An 18568-nucleotide genomic window follows, 5' to 3' on the forward strand; every position below is an offset into this window, starting at 1 on the left:
TTCATGCACTATAAATAGACACTCATTGTTCACAACTTAAACACACCTCAAACACACTTCTCTGCTCATTCTTGAAGCTCCAAAGCTTTCTTCTAACATTTCTAAGTTGTGCACAAGTCTCTGTAAGTATGCCAAACCTTTTATGGCTTTGTTTTTGCTTAGTTTAGCCTAAAAGTCAATCCGTCGTAACTAACGATTGACTTTGCGATAAATCACAAATGGTCCAGTGAATTGTCGGATCAAAAGTAGTTATGTGTTGGTATTTATGTGGGTAATAAACCCCTAAAAGGGGTTCCCCTGATCACCACTCTAACTAGTTCAAATGTCGAGTCAAACGAATGCTTAAAAAGTCAACAGGAAGTCATTTTGCGACTTCTTGCATAATCTGTAATGTAGATGATGTGAAACCTGTTTGAACACTTATAAAACATGATATTAAGTATATAAACTTGTCTAAACTTGTTTGATTCGACCATTTGCTATATTGACCCGGTTCGGAGCCGAAAGTCGCAAAAGTTTGACTTTTGCTTTGACTTCAGCTCTGACCCGTTTTAGTGAGGTATAGATATGCCTTAGGACTCTCTTAGGACCAGGTTACATGATGGTATAACCCTCTGTGACCGGTTCATTGTTTGTCCGAGTCTTTTACGCATTTCCGTTAATCGCTTAAAAGTTGACCGTAACGCCCTTTTTAAAATAAAACGAGTATTTTGGACACGTGAACGGACCATCACCTTGCTTACTAAATTCTAAGCATGTCCTTAAAGTTTCACGCCAATCCGAGGTCTAGAATGGGAGTTATGCTAAAAAGCGCAATTTAAGTAAACTTTTGTAATAAACGTCGCAGTTAGCATAACGCCTATCTAAACCAAGATTTCGTCACCAAAACTTTTACCCACTGCTATAAAATAATATTTTGGGATTTTTAAAGATTTTTAATTATTTTTACCTTGCTCATAACCTGCGGTTATGGCTACGGTTTGGTAAATACCGAATACGCCCTTTTTGGCCATAAAATGAGTTCTACAAGGTCTGTTGACCCGATTCCAATTGCTACTGATTTTAAATAATAAATAAAGCATTTTAGACTTTATAAACTATTCGGGAAACTCAGATTTCCTGTAGAACTCGAAAAGCTCTTTAAAAAGTCTTTAAAATGACCGAAAAACCCCTACGGGGCGATATATTAACTTAAACTCGTTACGGGCATCACGGAAGGTATCCTACTGATACCACAACCTCTTTAAGGCATATTAACCCAGGAAACAAGCGTAGGACTCTCACGGTTACCCGTTACATAAATTAGCCGATACGGGTCAAACCATATTATTTTGACCCCAAAATTCAGAGTGTGAACCTTAAACCTATATAAAACAAGTCTCTGAACTTGTTGGGTCAGAATCACACTCCATTCCCGGTTTTCGCCTTTTTGCGCGATTAAACCGCATCTATCTTTTGAAACCAACCGGTCTAGGCTACGGCTAATATAAAGACCCGTTAGGATTCTAATAGGTTATTTAAAACCTTCGTTCCAGAATAGGAGCCCCAGTAAAAGATATCTGTGATTTATTCAAATAAGGACAATACTTGCAAAGGTAAATGCTTTTAACTTATCTTCCGTTATACGGGCTTGGGATACGGTATAATATTTACCGCTTGATTGAGCATCAAATCTTCCATCGCTTAGGTGGTTAATTGGATAATTTGATCGGCTCATTTAAACAGTCTTGTTACTTAAAAGCCTTTGGGGGGTTAATGACCATGTCCCGGATATCCTTGGCATCATTCGAAGAAATGGCCACGACCTCGTGTAGGCGTACACCCGGCATTATGTCTATATTATTAAAAGACGTAGCCGTTGGTTTACCCACCACGGTTTTACGCAATGTGGTGTGTCTATTGATCTTTAACCCGGACAGGATCCGGGCTACTGAACGCAAAGAAGGAACATGTAATTCGTTCACAAGATTATAATTTTAAATAATTTTCCCAAGTTATAAAAGAGTTTGTGCCTTGTGCATTCAAATCAATTTTAATAAACATTTTTCAAAATGTGTCGGTTGAATGTATTTACCAGTGTAAACTGACGTATTTTCCCAAAAGATTAAGTGCAGGTACTACACGTAATTGGCTGGTAATAGCTCCCTAGCATCGTGAAAAGTCTCGCAAGCTTGATGCTGTATCTGTTGAACAATACTTTATTATGATTTTGATCCCCTGTGGATACATTCGACTTTTGTAATACACTCGATATTACAACCAAAGGTTGAATTATATTTATCTTTATACTTCCACTGTGCATTCATATAATTGTGTGGTTTGACTATATTGTTGCCAACTACGTCACGGTAATCCCCACCGGGCCCACCGGTGATACACGTGGAAAACGGGGTGTGACACTTATGTGTTGAATTTATCATTAACTTCGTACGAGCCAAACCGTGACATATGTAGCGCTATAGGATTAACGACCCGCCCTTTATCTCGGTTATGTCATGAGCATATTGCGTTTCCTTGGTTTGATATGTTAGACACATACCATATTTAAAGGCTTATCTTGAATCACATGCTTGCTATGAGGAATTGTTCAAAACTTATCTTTTGCTATGTACGTACCAAACTTGTATACTCGCCTTTGCTTTTGCATTGAACTTTATTTTAACATGTTACAGGTGGATGTTGACGATGCATGGAATCTAGTAGGATGCTTAGATACCCACTTAGAAAGAATTGTATTTGTATTGTATCATTTTATTATTCATGTTGTTGTACTTTGTTTCAAAACCTTGTACTTGATTCTTTAGAAATGAAATGAAATGAATATTTAAATACTTGTCACAATTATTAGCGTTATGATGTCTTGAGCAATCTTCACACTTCGTCTCATCCCGATGTTTCTGCCATTGGTTGGGGTGTGACATTTTTAGACAAAACATTAGAGTCATACATAACATTGTCTACTTAATTAAGTCATACATAACAGTGCCACAAACACAAAAGATCACATATAACTTCAGCCTTGATTAGTCTTTCTCTTTCCCTTTTGACTTGACTTGTTGGTTCCCTTTTGAGTAGATTTCTGAGTTGCCTCTTGAGTGGACTGCTGGGTTGCCTCTTAAGTGGACTGCTGGGTTGCCTCTTGAGTGGACTGTTTTGTTGCCTTTTTAGTTGACTTCTTCTGTCTCTTTGGAGCAGAACCACCTGAGACACAAACTTTAAGCCATGTAATTAACAAAAGAATAAATTTAAACTTAATAACATTTACCTTCAGTTGTTTTCCCCTTCTCAGTGCACTTTCTTTTGTTGTGACCTCTAGCCCCACAGTTACTACATTTCATTATAACCCCATGCTTTGTGAGTTTCCCAGGCCTTTTTGGATCTTCATGAGGATCCCTCTTCCTATTCTTCTTGGGCCTACCAGGAGCAGATTTGATTGGTGGTGGATCCATTGGCTGATTGATCTTGGTCCAATACCTTTCACTAGGCAATGGAGGTATTGAGAACTCATAAGCCTTCATGTATGTATCTTTGTGATAACACACATCAACATAGTCTTCAGCATTCTTATGTAAAAAACCAGCAATAGCACATACATGTTTACAAGGATATCCCCTTAAATACCATTTTCTACATGTGCAGCTTCTCTTTTCTAGATCCACAGAGACATCATCAAAATCCCTTACTTGAAAAACTTGATATGATGAGGGATACATCTCACATCTATAAGAAGCAGGTTTTGAAAATTCAAGTTTTTCCTGGATTTTAGGGCATATGATAACATCTCTGGCAGCCATTTCTGTCCTTTTTGTCACTAACCTACTCATGACCTGAATCCTTATATCCTCTAACATATGAATTATGTGTTTTGACCTTGTATTAATGATAAAACCATTAAAGGTTTCTGCCATGTTGTTTACTATTACATCACACTTGGTGTGGGTGTTCAAATAGCACCTGTTAAACCAGTTGGGATTCTGCTTCAGTAAGGCCTCTAAAGCATCAGGATTGATTGATTTCATGTCTTCGATTGCTTGTAGAAGATTACTTATGGTCTCTTATAAAGGAAATTCCAACATATGATCTTTTAGAAGATTTAATGTGCACCAATTTAGGGAACAAGCTCAAATAAAATATTCAAAAGTATGTGGGACCCTTTGGGGCCGTTTACAACATGAGGGAGGGGGTAAAAATGTAAATTTTGAAAGATGGAGGTTTAAAGTGCAAACTAGAAGGTTTAAGTTAGTATAAGTGTGTTTAGGTGTTTTTATGATTTTTAAGGTGTTCTAGCATCAATACTAGTTTAATATCATAAAAACATTACTTCTAGTCAAATTTTGATGTCCCAGTCGGTTGTTCGGTTCGTTACAGTTCGTTAAAGTGCTGAATTGCGCAGTTTCACTAGGTAAAAAGCACTTTTTATGGCAGTTTTAATTCCTGACACTTTGTAAATTATTTTGGACAATAAAACATAAATTCTACCTGATATTAATGTGTTTAAAAGCTGATTATAGCTGATTTATAGCTGAATTATGCAGATTTCTGCATTTAAAGTGCGTTTCAGGTGCTTTTTAGTGCATATCTTAGCTTTCGGAGTGTCTATATGTTAACCCTTGTATGTACTCTTGAGTTTTAACATTTTCTTGTTGTTGTACCTACACCTAGGCCCTAATTTTATTGCCTGACTGCTTCCTGCAAAGTTGTTGACATATTGTGTCTTACCGGTGAGTCTACTAGTATTTCTGACGCAACGCTCTTGTTAATGCATAAAGCAATGTTTTGTAGTATAATACATGCATGAATTCACTTGTATAGTATGCTATCAGATAATGTTGACATTAAAGCACATAATTACAGTCATTAAATAATAATTAAAGTGTACGGAAATTACTGGTTTGGTGCCAGTTGTCACAGGATGAGCTCGGTACCGACCGGTACCGGAACCGAAAGTACTGGTATCGAAAATCCTCAAAAGTCTGTACCGGTACCGAATATACCCGGTACGGTACGATTAGGTACAGGTATTTGAAGGTAAAAACCGGTACCGAAAATGTCAAAAGTCGGTACCGAATCAGTACCAAAAAAATACCCAGTTCGATAAATTCGATACATGTACCGGATCCATTTTGCTCATCCCTAGTTATAAGTAGGGGGAAAAGAAAGAAACATGTGACTGACTACTGAGAGAGGGATGATGCATCATCTTCCGAAGGCGTTTTGGAGGTCAGAGAATGAATCAACGCCGGTGACTGATCTGGTCACCTCACTCGATGATCAAAGACTCTACAGAGAGGTCACCCTCGCCCTACGAACCGGACTCCGTGACGCCCGCTCCGATTTCTCCTTCCTTCGTCTACGCGGCCTTCGCAGCATCCTCAAATTCCTCCGGTCCGTCGCCGCATCTGATTCAACCATCAACCTCTTCTCTCACACCCAATCCATTCCCGATCTCCAAGTTGTACCCGTTCTCTTCCAACACTCTTTACACGACTTCCAAGACCAGATTATCACCAATCTGGATCACATTTTCAGCGTTCAACCCTTGAAGATTACCAGCCCTTCTACCGATGCTGAAGTTTCACTTGCACTTAGGGTTTTGGAAGGATCTTGTTTACTCCACAGGGAGAGCATGCTTCTCGCCCATCACTTCAAGGCAGTTCAGGTTCATTTTTTAATAACTTATTATTTGTGACATCAGAGTAGTAATTAGATATTTAGATTTGATTTAATTTAATTTGTGCTGCTGCAGGTTTTGATGAACATATTAGCAACACGAGGAGTCCTTGAGCAAGGCGCATGCTTAGATGCTCTTATCGCAATAATGATGGACTCATCCATTAATCAGTTGGTATCTTTCTTTCTTTCTTTCTTTCTTTCTTTGTAAACTAATAACAAACAATACACTTCAGGCAGGGGATTTCACAACAGCTACTCACTCACTCACTCTTTGTGGTTGGTTGGTTATACCAGGATTTTGAGGCATGTAATGGTATTGAAGAAGTTGCATTGCTTATACGCGACAAACAAGTAGATGAAAATTTGAGGTATGCTTCTTTACATTCAAACTAAAATCATAGCAACAATAACACAAAACAAAACTCAAGCATCCTACATCTAACCCAAACTCTTGTCAGTGATTTCTTCCTGTAATTCAAAGAGGAGTTGTGACTCCCAATCTCCACTGTTCTACCCCCATTGCTTTTATCAATATATCCGCAACTTGTTCCTGTCTTTAGCATGCCTTCTTCAACTCCACCTGTTTATCCTCAATCCAGCTCCTGATAAAATGGGATTTTATATCAGTATGCCTGCTACTACAGTGACACACCTGGTTGCTAGTCAGAAATATGCAGATTTGCTTCTCCTTGTTCCTGCAGTAATCCTTTCCCAGCCACATTAACTGGCATACAGCTGCGTTTCTGCTTCGGTGGTTGAGAAGGCCACTACTGCTTGCTTCTTAGAGCTCCACGACATTGCACCTTTTCCAATGGGGAAAACACTTTTATCTTCAAATGAACTTGCCCACTCACTATCGGTATACCCTTTGAGATTAGAACACTTACTATGTCATAACCCCAAATTAGTAGTGCCTGCAACACTCTTATTCCCGCCCCAAGATGGTATATATATAGCTTCCACATGAACTCACATATCACACTTACTACAAATGCAATATCTGGACAGGTATGTGTGAGATAGATTAATACTAGACTCCTAGATTTATATCTTCAGCCAAGTGTGCTTCTCATTGAAATTTTTCATTGATGTTCATTGGTGTGGGGGTCACTTTACATGACATCATACCAAACTTAGCTAGAAGATCTTTTGCGTATTTTTCCTGAGATACATGTGCTTTTTGAACCACCTCTATATCAGACATTTCAAACTCGGTGATCGTTTTTTTAGTTCACTTAGAAGAGTTCGTATAGATTATATCATCCATAGAGAGACATATGATGATAGAATCCGTATTATTCTTCTTAACATACAATTATTCAAAGCAGGTTAATTTTTACTTCTTTCATAACCATGAAGAGCCAAATAGTTATCAATTCTACATACTATACCATACTGGGGCTTGTTCTAAACCATACAATCTTTGTGCAGTTTGTGTACCTTGTCTTCTTTGACCTGGGTGGTTGTACATCATAAACTTATTCTTGAAGGGATCCAATTTCACATCAAATTAATACACCGTCTACCCTTTTTGAGCTGCAAGTGAAACAACCAATCAATTTTTTTTTTTTTTGAATCTGGCTCGCAGTTAAAATTGCAAGTTGATGGGCAAATTCATACTACTAACACATCATCCGAGGGTAACAACGAAGATTAGTTAAGAGGGTTCAAGTGAACCACCTGATTCATTTAGCCCTGGATGTATTTGAACCACTTGAGCCCTCTTAACTCTTCTTCGTTTTTAGTACTGAGACTTGCTTTTTGTTATTCCCTTCTCCTTCAATAAGGGCACATCCTGGACTTGTATTAATATTCACTCCATGCTGTTTGTTTAGTGAACTTCACATCTCTACTTGTTACTATACACCTTTTAACAGGATCATACAAACAATATGCTTTGGAATTAGTAGAATAGGCAATATAAATGCATCTGCTAGACTTAAGAGTCTAGCTTCTTTTTTAAGTGTATGTATAAGCTAGACATCCAAACACCCTAAGATGACTTATGGAGGATACCATGCTTCATCCGGTATGCCTTCTTGGACTGCCTTTGTAGGTGAAAGATTCAGCAAGTATACAACTGTGGCAATTGCCTCACCCCAAAAATGATCAAGATGTTTTTTTAACTTGTTTCTTATCATTTTGACAACCGTACGATTCTTCCTTTCTGGTTTCTGCTACTCCATTATGTTCCACAGTATACGAATGATCCAAAAAGAACTCATTGAGTGCCTTTGAACAAAATTCGCTTCCACGATGGGTTCTCAGCGTGGCAGTCTGTTTTCCAGATTCTTTTACCACCTTCACTTTAAACCTTTTGAAGGTTCAAAGCTCTTAGATTTTTTTAAATACACTCGACTCATATGTGTAGTATCATTGGTAAGCAAGAAAAAGAAGTTACCTCTGAATGATTAGTTTGCAATAGGTTCACACGCTAACCGAAGCACACAAGAAGATCGCTATGTGGAGGAAACAAATGTCTTGTCTGCTTTCCAAGTATACACCCTTCAGAATCTGAAATACTCGCTAGGTAGTGACCATAGCGACTATGCCACAGGTTAGAGCCACCTGGCGTCTCAACAAACAACACTGAATCCAGCCTTTATAAGCTGTCTCACAGAAAGCAAACTGGATCCCAAATCAGGAGCAAACTATAGTATCATGTGGTGACCATCCTCCATATTTACTTTCCTTCCACCTGAATGGCGCTTTCTCATCACCCCCAATTCTCTAAACAAGGAACGTTGCCCCGTCATTTGATTTGCTGTCGATAAACCAAATGTTGGCTATAGAGTCATCACCACCGAAAACCATAAAAAGCCTACATTCGTCTTGTTCCCACTACTGCAGACTGCGGTTCGTACCCTGGTGCTATGGTTACATATATAACACTGTACACCTTTCTTTCCTCGAACGCTTGAAAATCTTCCACCTCTACAACCCCAACCACGTGTCATTATCCTCTTGTACCATCTACTTCTCTTGCCTGGAATGCATGCTCTTTCTCACCATGCTCTACATTCCGGTTTACTTTATATTGCTGTAGCAACATGATTCCATACTGTGAGTAGGCTTCTTAACACTGTTGAGGGAGCGAGTATCACACATGGACTTGACGTCTCCTGTTTCTTAAGCTGCCCTAAACTGGATGTTACTTCCTGTAGAATACTTTCTGAACTGAACAAAACATTAAATTGCACTGCTTCTGTTTGATCAACTGTAATGATCGATCGATAATGGGGCTGACCTGATTTTGATGATGGGCTGCGCAAACAAATCTGATCACTACTGCTGTATGATCAAAACCGGAACAGTAAGTCGATCTCACACGAAAAGACAAATAAAAAACACAAGAATTTAACGTGGTTCGGGCTAAACGAGTCAATTCTATTTCTGAGGTGGTGACCGACAAGGATTACAATTACATAGGGGGTGTATTATAGGCTAAGAAATTAAGTCTAAAACTTGGGGCCAAAGAAAAACTCCTAAAATAAACCTGCTGGTACTTTGGCAAGCTGCCAAAGACGAATAACTTTAGGGTTAGGGCCGGCTGACCCCTCCTCTATTCTTGTAACCGAAAAGTCGAAAACTAATGATTAGTACCCTTGACGCTAACACTTGTAACTGATTTCTTCCTACGGTTAATTCAACATGTCACAACTTGTTTAATTAATTTCAACATAATAGGTTAGGAGCGTTAGTTTTTAGGATTTAGGAGATTGAGATTCTCTATTTTGAGTATTGTAGTTGGTTTAGAAGTAGGATCACGATATTTAGTTTCATCAGAGATTTGGAAGAGAGTTGCTTGCTTCTATGAGATCAGTAGCTAGTATTGAGGGCTTGAAGCCTACTATACTTGTATTTGAGGAAAGGAACTATAGCATTAGCATTCCTTGAGATTGAGGTCCTCCATTGCTTTGCGTTGGATCTAGTGGTTTGTCAAGTTTCTAATTAAGCATCCTTCATTAGCTGATAATTGAATATGAAAGAAGAAAAATAAAGTAGGTGAAAATAATGTGTTATTTATTCATAGCCAACACTCATCTATCTCTATATTTTTTTTTTGAACGGCAAATTTCTTTTATTCCTGTCGTCTGTGGGACTTGAACCCAAGACCTCCCCCTCCCAAGGTGTTTAAAGGCTTTACTTTTGCCAATGGATCACCACCCCATTGGTCTATCTATCTCTATTATTAACTAAAACTGACATATATGAAATTGAATATTGTTGTTGTGCATCAGGATGAAATGTGGAGAGTTCTTGTTACTATTAATTGGGCATGTGAATGGGAGAGAAGGAGCACCCATGGCAGGCATACATGACGACATAAGGCGTCTCCTGGGTGAGAAATCTGCGTCTTTGATATGGGCAGCAAGTCAATTTGGTTCCACTCTCGATCCTGATCAACGACTCATGGCTCTTCACATCCAAGCTCGCAGGGTGCTCGAGTCCCTAGATCTCTATTGATCGACTTTTCACATCCCTTTGTTTAATAAACATTTTATTTAACATCATTTCACTTGTATATTAATTAAGAAGCATGATATTTGTCATTTGTATGTTCCATGTGGGTGTGGTTAATGTCGACTTCCAACGAACCTATCTATGTATATTCCTGCACTTAATATCGACTCCATTCATTCAACCTATTTTTTTATATGTTACAATATTACTACACCTTGACGTGTCCGCTCGTATTCTTATCTTGTTTTGCCATCCTAATTCCTAAAAGTATACTAGAAGGCCCGGATGATGCAAGCTGCAATCATATGAAACTTCCGTTAGGCATGATATTACGTAACTTCTCTGGTTCAGATTGGTCTTCCATGTAGCATAATGTGTATTTTTTTTTTTTTTACTTTCGTCGGGTCACAAGCAAGCTCCAGTCATATGAACCTCTTGTTACAGGGCCGGAAGCTGTCACCAACCATAGGCATGATAATGTGTGTGCGTATAGTTTAGGGAGAGCTGAACGGGAGAGGGGAATAACACCAACCACTTTCTTTGGAGTTGTTCACACCTCTAATCTCTTATTTTTGTAGCCTTTATATGCATTTTACCTTAATGGGCCAACTATTTTGAGTATACAGAAAATAGGTCGACTAAGTGGGCCTAAAAAATTTACCCATGACATCTTGGTTTAGTGTAGAGGTGGCAATCTTGACCCAAAGCCTTTTAAGTGGGTCACTTTGGGTTGCTTTTAAAATTATATGGGTTGGTTTGGGTAAGATATTTTAACTAAATGGGTCACAATGGGTCACTTAAAATTCCATCTTGTTATTTTCGGGTCAAAGCGGGTCGACAACATTAAAGAAATGGGTCGATGTGGGTTAGTGTCTTAAAGAAATGGGGCATGTTTCGGATCGGAATGGGTTTCGAGCCGGCACCAAGTATCCGCACGAGACGGGTTACAGCACGAAACGGGTTTTGGATCGGAACAGGTTCAGTTCAAACTGAGTTTCCGGGCGAGACGGGTTTCGGCACGACACAGTTTTTGGATCGGAACGGGGTCGGGTTTCGAGCCGACACGAGTTTCAGCACGAGACGGGTTTCGGATCGCAACGGGTTATGGGCCGACACGAGTTTCCGCACGACGCGAACCGTTTCGACGCGTACCGTTTCGACGTGTACCGTTTCGACGCGAACCGTTTCGACGCGTACCGTTTCGACGCGAACCGTTTCGACGCGTACCGTTTCGACGCGTACCGTTTCGACGCGAACTGTTTCGACGCGAACCGTTTCGACGCGAACCGTTTCGACGCGAACCGTTTCGACCCGTACCGGATCGAATCGAACGGTTTCGACGCAACCGTTTCGACCCGTACCGTTTCGAATCGAACCGTTTTGACGCGAACCGTTTCGACGCAACCGTTTCGACGCAACCGTTTCGACGCAACCGTTTCGACCCGTACCGTTTCGACCAGTACCGTTTCGAATCTAACCGTTTCGACGCGAACCGTTTCGACGCGTACCGTACCGTTTCGACACGAACTGTTTCGACGCAAACCCACTCTCAACATTTTTTTCTAACTATTTTTCATTCATTTTGGTTTTAGACCAGGCTGTTTATTTATTTTGAAAAAGCTACAGCTATACCACAACCGCTTTGGTTCCAATTTCTTTCAGTACCAATAATCGAATTTTTGAAATTACAAAAACAGTAACCATGAACCATCTAAATATTGTTGGTTCAAATCCAATTTCTTTCAGTACCACTTGTATAAAGAACACCCTTTTGGGTGACTTCCAGAACTTTGACCAAATTTTAGAAATTGCAAACGCAATGGAATTGCAACCCGACCCGAAACCCGTTCTGACCCGAACCCATTCCGACCCGAACCCGTTTTGACCCGAACCCGTTCCGACCCGAACCAAAGCAACCCTTTTTTTAATTGACCCGTTTTGACCCGAACCCGTTTCGACCCAAACCCGTTTTGACCCATGACCCGACCCGACCCAACCCGTTTGCCAGGTCTAGTTTAGTGGTATAGTGTAATGAGATTATGGGTTAAATCCTTGTAAGTACAAGGTAAAAGTGTAATTAAGGTAAAAATTTGCCATGCCCAAAAAAAGGGCCTAAAATGATCAGAAGCAGTCCAAAATTAGGTCATCAAAATTTCAGAAATAGTTACGAACTTACGATGGAAACAAAATAATAGACCACACGGTGTGGGCGTGGTTTTGTGGTGTTTAGGCCTTTTCACGTTGGACACACCACCCTGGGAACGGTGTGGAAGGCAACGTTGTTGTTGGGGTGGCACATTTTCCACCGGCGTGGAGGTAAAGGTGGTGTCGACGTGGCGTTGGGCAATTGGTATGGATTATAGCCGTTGGACCAACAACAACGTTACTTTTCCACGCATTTTACCTTAATGCACATGTAAAATAATAACACCGTTTCATGCTCCTTGTGATCTTAATATTGGTTGATGTCAACAAATCCCATGCTGATTCTTTCACTAACCGGTTATGATATTTTATATTGTATATCTATGTTTATGGGGAATCTTTCCTTGTTTTTTTTACTGCTCCCCACCTACTTTTTCATTTACTTTTATTTTGTCTTTTATACAAAGGCCATCAGAGAGAGAGAGCCCCTTCCCTCAATTCTCGTCTTCGTTACTTCCTAAGTATTTTAAACTTTTGTTTAGTAGTCGAATTGTAATATGACATGACATGATTAATAAATTTAGTTTTCCATTCCAGTTGTTGACTGACTATGGTTAAAGGAAGAGGCAGGAGGAGGCAGGTGTATTTATTTCCATGAACGGCTCGTGATTAATGCTTTTGCAACTCTACATAGTGTTACCAAAATACCCCTGTAAGCAAACAATATAAATACCAAAGGTAACCTCATCTTTCATTTCATTTATAAACAAGTAAGCATTCTCTTCTCTCTCAGATTTCATCTATTTTTTTTTAATCAGTTAATTAATAATATGTCAGTCAGGTGCAGCAGCTGCAGCAGGCATGACGAACAAAACTTTTGTATCTGATCAAGTTTTTAAGCACAACCAAACCCAAGACTGCTGGCTCATCATCCAGGGAAAGGTAAGGAAAACAAACCAAACCATTCATGTGATGTGAACTGATGTGAGTGATTTCAAACCATCAACTGACTGCATGCATGCATGCAACAGGTTTATGATGTAACACCGTTTATGGAGGACCACCCTGGAGGTAGTGAAGTCCTGCTTGCATCAACTGGTTTGTTTGTATTCACACCTTCACCTTCACCTTTTGTAACATTATTATTATTATTATTATTATTATTATTATTATTATTATTATTATTATTATATAACACAACCATACTTCATTTTAATTGCAGGAAAAGACGCAACAGACGATTTTGAGGATATTGGGCATAGTGATGATGCTAAAGCCATGATGGACAAATATTACATTGGGGACCTAGAGAAATCCTACAAAATTGCTCCCATTCATTATGCTCCACCTGCAGCTCCTACTGCGTCTGCTGATGATAAAACTTCAGAATCTATCATTAAGATTCTACAGTTTCTCGCGCCTCTCTTCATCTTCGCTTTGGCTTTTGCCTATGCCAAAAATTAATCTGCTTCATTTTTATTGTTGTCGAATCATGAATAATTAAGGGATTGGTTGCTTTATGTCTGAATTTTGATAAAGAACTATCTGGTTTTACTTTTTCAAGTATTTTCTTACAAACATCCAAGTTGCCATAAAAAATGAATGAAAAAGCCAACTACACACCAAACCCTGGAAAATGAAAATGAAAATGAAAAGATGACATCACATATTTTCATACAACAGAACTGAACTCATTTTGACATAAAAGATGGGCAAACTAGAGTTGCATTTCTCAAAGTTAACTCACAAGCCGTTCATGGGCATAATGGACATCGTTTTCGTTTTTATATCCGATTTGGTTTGTAACAGGTATAGATATAAACTAGAATTTGAACGAACCGACCCATTATCTAATTTGTGTAGAAGCATGCAAGAAACAATAATAGTTGATATTCAATTTTGGGTTTGTTGATTCATCCTCAATTTTGTTATGTGTTTGAAAGAAACTACAATAATAATCGTCCTCCCCCCACCAAAACGGAAAAAAAAAAAAAAAAAAAAAAAAAGTAAATATGGCTGGCTGATAGAAGGTTCTGATGAGGGTAGGGTAGGTTGGGGGCATCCAAAAGAAAAGAAAAGAAAAGAGAGTTACAATAAGTGAATAGCAGCAGCAGCAGCAGCAGAGGCTATTTATGATGTGGTCTCGTCTCACTCAATCTTGTCATGAACCGAAACCACCAAGTCATGGGCGTCATCTAAGAGCTTCCACACATCCAGTTGTCCTGCCATGTTATTGCATTCCCTTACAATCTCATCCATGCTGCTGTACTTCTCTATTATCTGCTTCCTCCTCTGCAGCACTGACGCTGCTATTGCGTACAGCAACAGATCCTCCGTCGGCGGGGCCCTCTGCCTTATCTTGTTCCATCCCGACTTCCCTATTCCCGCCCTGATTGCCGCCTGATCCGCCCACATCACCTCCCATAGACATATCGTCTGTTCAAAACTTAGCTCTCTCCTGAACAGCACCACCACCATCCTGTACACGAAGAAACAATCCTCCGCCTGCACCTTCTCCAAGTGCTTATACAAATGGGAGTCCTTAGATTTTATGATTTTCGACACTCTGCTCAACTGCCTTCTGATCCCCGTCTCATCAAGCCTAAAGTTGTGTCGTGCCTTTCTCATGAACCCCACAAAACACCAAAACGCTTCATGATCCTCTGTCATCACCGCGATTATCGGAGACAGTAAATCACTCATCCCTTGGCAGTAGCCTATTTCAGGATCGTGTAGTGCATAAGCCTCAAGAATGGCAACCAGCCGTGAAGCATGGAAGATCCTGCATGCTTCCAGATGCTCATAGTCTTTTAATCCCACCGCCTCAGCAGAACGCAGGGCGCGTTCCTCAGAGACATCTGCCTGAGTTTTGGAGTATGGGATCCAATCTCCATTGGCACGAATTGCATCAAGGCGGATGATCCGCTGCCAAGTGGAGAAATCCTCCGTTAATCGAAGCTTTGACTGGACTTCACTTGACTCTTCGTTTTCCTCCTTGATATCTGAGGAGGAGGGGAAAGTTTGGCTTACTTCAGCATCCTGAGAAGAGTCTGAGCCAGTTGAGTCGGAGTCGGAAATGTTTGGATCTATGAATCTTGTTGAACCACCAATATCTTCCAATACTATAGGATTATCCGAACACACGGGAGAGGAATTTATTTCCTCGCTAGAAAGGGACTCCCTGGCGCTCACAACATCCTCTGATTCTGCAGAGTCCATGCCTTGGATGAATGCATCACTATCCCCATTGCTGATGCTTTCACCTGTATTGCACCTCAAAAGTTTCCTGCATTGCCTCCGCAACTTTTCGTAATTCTTTCTGCAACATATATTTAAAAAAAAAGTTCAGTAATACCATGTGCAATGACGGTCAACAACAGAATATCAGATAGGCATACCTTCCTTGGGTTCTTAATTTATCTCTTTCTTCTTTGCAACTATTCAACTCATAACTGTAAAAGAGAGCAAAAAAAGGTTCAAAACACATGGAAATGGCAACAGGCCGTTTCTGTGTAATTTAAAAATATATACTTACACTCCAAGTAAGAAAGGCCAAACCTCCGACCTGATACTTGCATCAACTCCCTAAATGTATGTAAGTAAATAAATAAATAAGGAAAAAAGGACAAGTGAAACTTTAAACTAAGTAGATCACATGAAAGCTGAACACACCCCACTGCGAACTTTTTTAAGAAACTTAACACCATCTCGAAGCTTTCCATCTGGTGTAAAGAAGCTTTTCCACTGCTGAGGAGTGAGTGCGTGTTTTCTTTTCCTACGTGACCATGGTGATTTTAGGCGTCCCCTAAAATCAATCAACAATACCCATATCAAATGAAATATAATTTACAGCAATCACAGCTCACTAATCAAGACTTTGTCCTCTATAAAATGAAAACAGGGGTGCCTTCACAATGCCATGGGTTCATTAGCTGAGAGGAAACTTGTTTAAATGATCATTGATGGTAGTGATTTTTTGCATATCACGATTGCTTTCTATTTCGATTTTTGTGATGGATTTTTCGGATAGCCTTTTGCTTCAAACTTGTTATTTGTCTAGTTACATACACACAGAAGTTGATGAAATATTGATGTATGATGACACAAGACGAATAAGCAAAATTATGAAGAGAAAACAATGCCTCCACTTAGCTGCTTCAGATATTGAGGAACAAATATACTTGTCTAGTGCCACAACCACTTGGAGATAATATGCATAATTTCTGTAACTAATCCACACATGTGTGGTAAACTCTGGGTGGATGACAGGAAAGGTAGGTTCAAGTATAAAACAAACAAGAGATGAGATGAGATGGTCCGGGGTGGCCTAATCTTAGTTCAAGGCAACAATGAACTGTTAATGGTCTACAACTTAAGGCAAACATAAAGCAAGGGAAAGATGAAAGGAGAAAGTGTTCCAGTTCAATAACTGCGACTACAAAACTCAACAAGATGATGAACTTGGGCACTAACTAAAGTGACTACTTACTTGTATTGACATCTAAAGTTACTTGTTTTGGCCTTGCTTTTATTATTATTATTCTGATATTCCGGTATACATATCTTGTTTTTTTTTTTTTTTTGAATTCATGAAAATAAGTTGCAGAAAAAAACATATCTTTTAGCAGAATCCCGATGGAGTTGAGCAGGCATGTTTGTTTGTTATGTGGTGAGGTTGAATAGGCAATAAAGAAAGAGACTGGAATGTAAAGGGAAGGGAAGGGATGGATGAGATTTGAATTGAATTGAAGTGAGGGATTGGGATGAAAGACTCACCGATCGGAGGAGGAAGCAGCAGCTACGAATAGAACAGATCTCAATTGAACCCACGAAGACGAAGAAGAAGAAGACGACGAGTCAGAGGAAGTTTGACTGCGTCTAAGGGCTTTCATCAATCCACAACTTGTACTTGCGGAGAAAAGAGAGAAATTTCTAGGGTTTGAAGATGAGGTATGTTTGTTACCTACCTAGTAGTGGAGTACATAACAGCAGCAGCAGCGACTACAAGGAGGGCGGTGATGGCGAGATTTACTACTCCGGCATTTGAAGATCCGCCGCCACCTAGCTTACTCACGATGATGGTGGCTTCTTCAACCATTAGTGAGCATCCAGGGTAATATCATCCACCATCACCATCAACACAAATTGAACCTTTACTCTCTCTCTCTCCCTCTAGTGGTGTGGTGTGGTAGTGGTGGTGGGTGGGTGGGTGGGTGCTGATACTGCCACCGGGCATGTGATCATTATATTTATTTAACTCATCAACCTTTAATTTCACTAATTACTACTCTTTATTACCGCCAAATCTATTTACTACCAAATACAACATCCTCCTATCCTATTTTCTTCTAAAAAAAATACTACACCAAATATTTATTTAATTTAAATATACATAATTTAACTAGGACCTAAACGACTTTGTTTCTCGACATAACAATGCTTGTCGAAAATTCTCTCTAATTTCTTTCATTATTTCCTGAATTTCCTATCACATCCACTAGCGGTTTCTACAAAAGAGACCACAAGGACATTTCGATAGCGACGTCCAACTAATGACGTTTCGTGAATTCTCCTCTGCTGCCACGAATGATCAACGTGGAGGGGACAAAGGGGATATTCTAAAAGTGACGTGTTTCCCGATACTTTCTCACCATCCCGCTATAAATACCACACTTCTCCTTTAGGTGAATTCATTCCATTCTCCGTACTCTCGTTCTCACTTATACTCATAAAAAAGAGATACTTACTCTCACGTTGAAGGGTGATTATGAAAAGAACCCCCAATCTCTCATTCTCGTGATGAGCCTAACGATATTTTAGTTTTGCATATTTAACCATCATCAAAAGCTCATCATAAGCAGAAGTATTCCAACCTGTCGAACCTAGTTCAAATTATCGCTTTGATATAGGGTTTCTTCATTGGCGTCATATGTGGAACTCGAACTCACGATTCACTAAGGAAAATGATTGTACTAATTATGATTTATGTTTTATGTTTAAGACATGTATCTTTATATTTAGATCACCAAATGGGTTTTGACGCCATTCCAGCTATAGCTGGGTGGTAGAGGCTTTTGCCTCTTGGAGAAAAGACCAGGGTTCAAATCCTGGCATGGGGTGTAATTTAGTATTTATTGTGTATTTTAAAAGTAGGAGTAATGTAACCTTTGCCATTTAAAAAAAATGGGTTTTGACATAGTGGTACCATAGACAATGGGCTCGAACTCTTTAGGGCTTCATAGTATACTTTGTTAAAAGAAATGCTCAATGAATGATATAAAATACA

General features: G+C 39.5%; 4 protein-coding genes across 5 annotated transcripts; 2 read left to right on the top strand and 2 right to left on the bottom strand.

The window, feature by feature from the left end:
• Positions 1-3115: 3115 nt before the first annotated feature.
• LOC110867243 lies at positions 3116-3794 on the bottom strand. Its single transcript, XM_022116369.1, has 2 exons — positions 3266-3794; positions 3116-3201 (listed from the first exon to the last, which is right to left on the bottom strand). The coding sequence occupies exons 1-2, from the start codon at positions 3792-3794 to the stop codon at positions 3116-3118; spliced, it is 615 nt and encodes a 204-aa protein (XP_021972061.1).
• A 1344-nt stretch (positions 3795-5138) lies between these two features.
• Positions 5139-10322, top strand: LOC110869227. Its single transcript, XM_022118513.2, has 4 exons — positions 5139-5659; positions 5747-5845; positions 5968-6041; positions 9915-10322. Exons 1-4 carry the CDS (start codon positions 5189-5191, stop codon positions 10138-10140), a joined length of 870 nt encoding a protein of 289 aa, XP_021974205.1. The 5' UTR covers positions 5139-5188; the 3' UTR covers positions 10141-10322.
• A 2797-nt stretch (positions 10323-13119) lies between these two features.
• Positions 13120-13845, top strand: LOC110869226 (cytochrome b5). The gene is made up of 3 exons (XM_022118512.2): positions 13120-13224; positions 13314-13380; positions 13505-13845. The coding sequence occupies exons 1-3, from the start codon at positions 13144-13146 to the stop codon at positions 13744-13746; spliced, it is 390 nt and encodes a 129-aa protein (XP_021974204.1). The 5' UTR covers positions 13120-13143; the 3' UTR covers positions 13747-13845.
• A 307-nt stretch (positions 13846-14152) lies between these two features.
• On the bottom strand, positions 14153-17544 carry LOC110869224 (GTPase-activating protein gyp7). 2 transcript variants are annotated; one of them, XM_022118510.2, is made up of 5 exons: positions 17250-17544; positions 15955-16087; positions 15818-15867; positions 15681-15734; positions 14153-15601 (listed from the first exon to the last, which is right to left on the bottom strand). In XM_022118510.2, exons 1-5 carry the CDS (start codon positions 17378-17380, stop codon positions 14431-14433), a joined length of 1539 nt encoding a protein of 512 aa, XP_021974202.1. In that variant the 5' UTR covers positions 17381-17544; the 3' UTR covers positions 14153-14430. The 2 variants fall into 2 exon arrangements, with proteins under 2 accessions (XP_021974202.1, XP_021974203.1); XM_022118511.2 differs by having other exon boundaries at positions 17059-17472.
• Positions 17545-18568: the final 1024 nt, after the last annotated feature.

Source organism: Helianthus annuus, chromosome 7, assembly GCF_002127325.2.
Source record: "Helianthus annuus cultivar XRQ/B chromosome 7, HanXRQr2.0-SUNRISE, whole genome shotgun sequence".
NCBI classification, from domain to species: domain Eukaryota; kingdom Viridiplantae; phylum Streptophyta; class Magnoliopsida; order Asterales; family Asteraceae; genus Helianthus; species Helianthus annuus.

What these genes read in the sequence shown, in the direction of transcription:
- LOC110867243 (XM_022116369.1), bottom strand. Translation starts at nt 3,794, where the DNA reads ATGGCTGCCAGAGATGTTATCATATGCCCTAAAATCCAGGAAAAACTT. An exon ending in GAAGGGGAAAACAACTGAAG is followed by an intron (nt 3,202 to 3,265) that starts GTAAATGTTATT and finishes TTTGTGTCTCAG; the next exon opens with GTGGTTCTGCTCCAAAGAGA.
- LOC110869227 (XM_022118513.2), top strand. Translation starts at nt 5,189, where the DNA reads ATGATGCATCATCTTCCGAAGGCGTTTTGGAGGTCAGAGAATGAATCA. An exon ending in ACTCATCCATTAATCAGTTG is followed by an intron (nt 5,846 to 5,967) that starts GTATCTTTCTTT and finishes TGGTTATACCAG; the next exon opens with GATTTTGAGGCATGTAATGG. An exon ending in CAAGTAGATGAAAATTTGAG is followed by an intron (nt 6,042 to 9,914) that starts GTATGCTTCTTT and finishes GTTGTGCATCAG; the next exon opens with GATGAAATGTGGAGAGTTCT.
- LOC110869226 (XM_022118512.2), top strand. Translation starts at nt 13,144, where the DNA reads ATGACGAACAAAACTTTTGTATCTGATCAAGTTTTTAAGCACAACCAA. An exon ending in GGCTCATCATCCAGGGAAAG is followed by an intron (nt 13,225 to 13,313) that starts GTAAGGAAAACA and finishes TGCATGCAACAG; the next exon opens with GTTTATGATGTAACACCGTT. An exon ending in AGTCCTGCTTGCATCAACTG is followed by an intron (nt 13,381 to 13,504) that starts GTTTGTTTGTAT and finishes TTTTAATTGCAG; the next exon opens with GAAAAGACGCAACAGACGAT.
- LOC110869224 (XM_022118510.2), bottom strand. Translation starts at nt 17,380, where the DNA reads ATGGTTGAAGAAGCCACCATCATCGTGAGTAAGCTAGGTGGCGGCGGA. An exon ending in TTAAAAAAGTTCGCAGTGGG is followed by an intron (nt 15,868 to 15,954) that starts GTGTGTTCAGCT and finishes ACATACATTTAG; the next exon opens with GGAGTTGATGCAAGTATCAG. An exon ending in AAATTAAGAACCCAAGGAAG is followed by an intron (nt 15,602 to 15,680) that starts GTATGCCTATCT and finishes TATATGTTGCAG; the next exon opens with AAAGAATTACGAAAAGTTGC.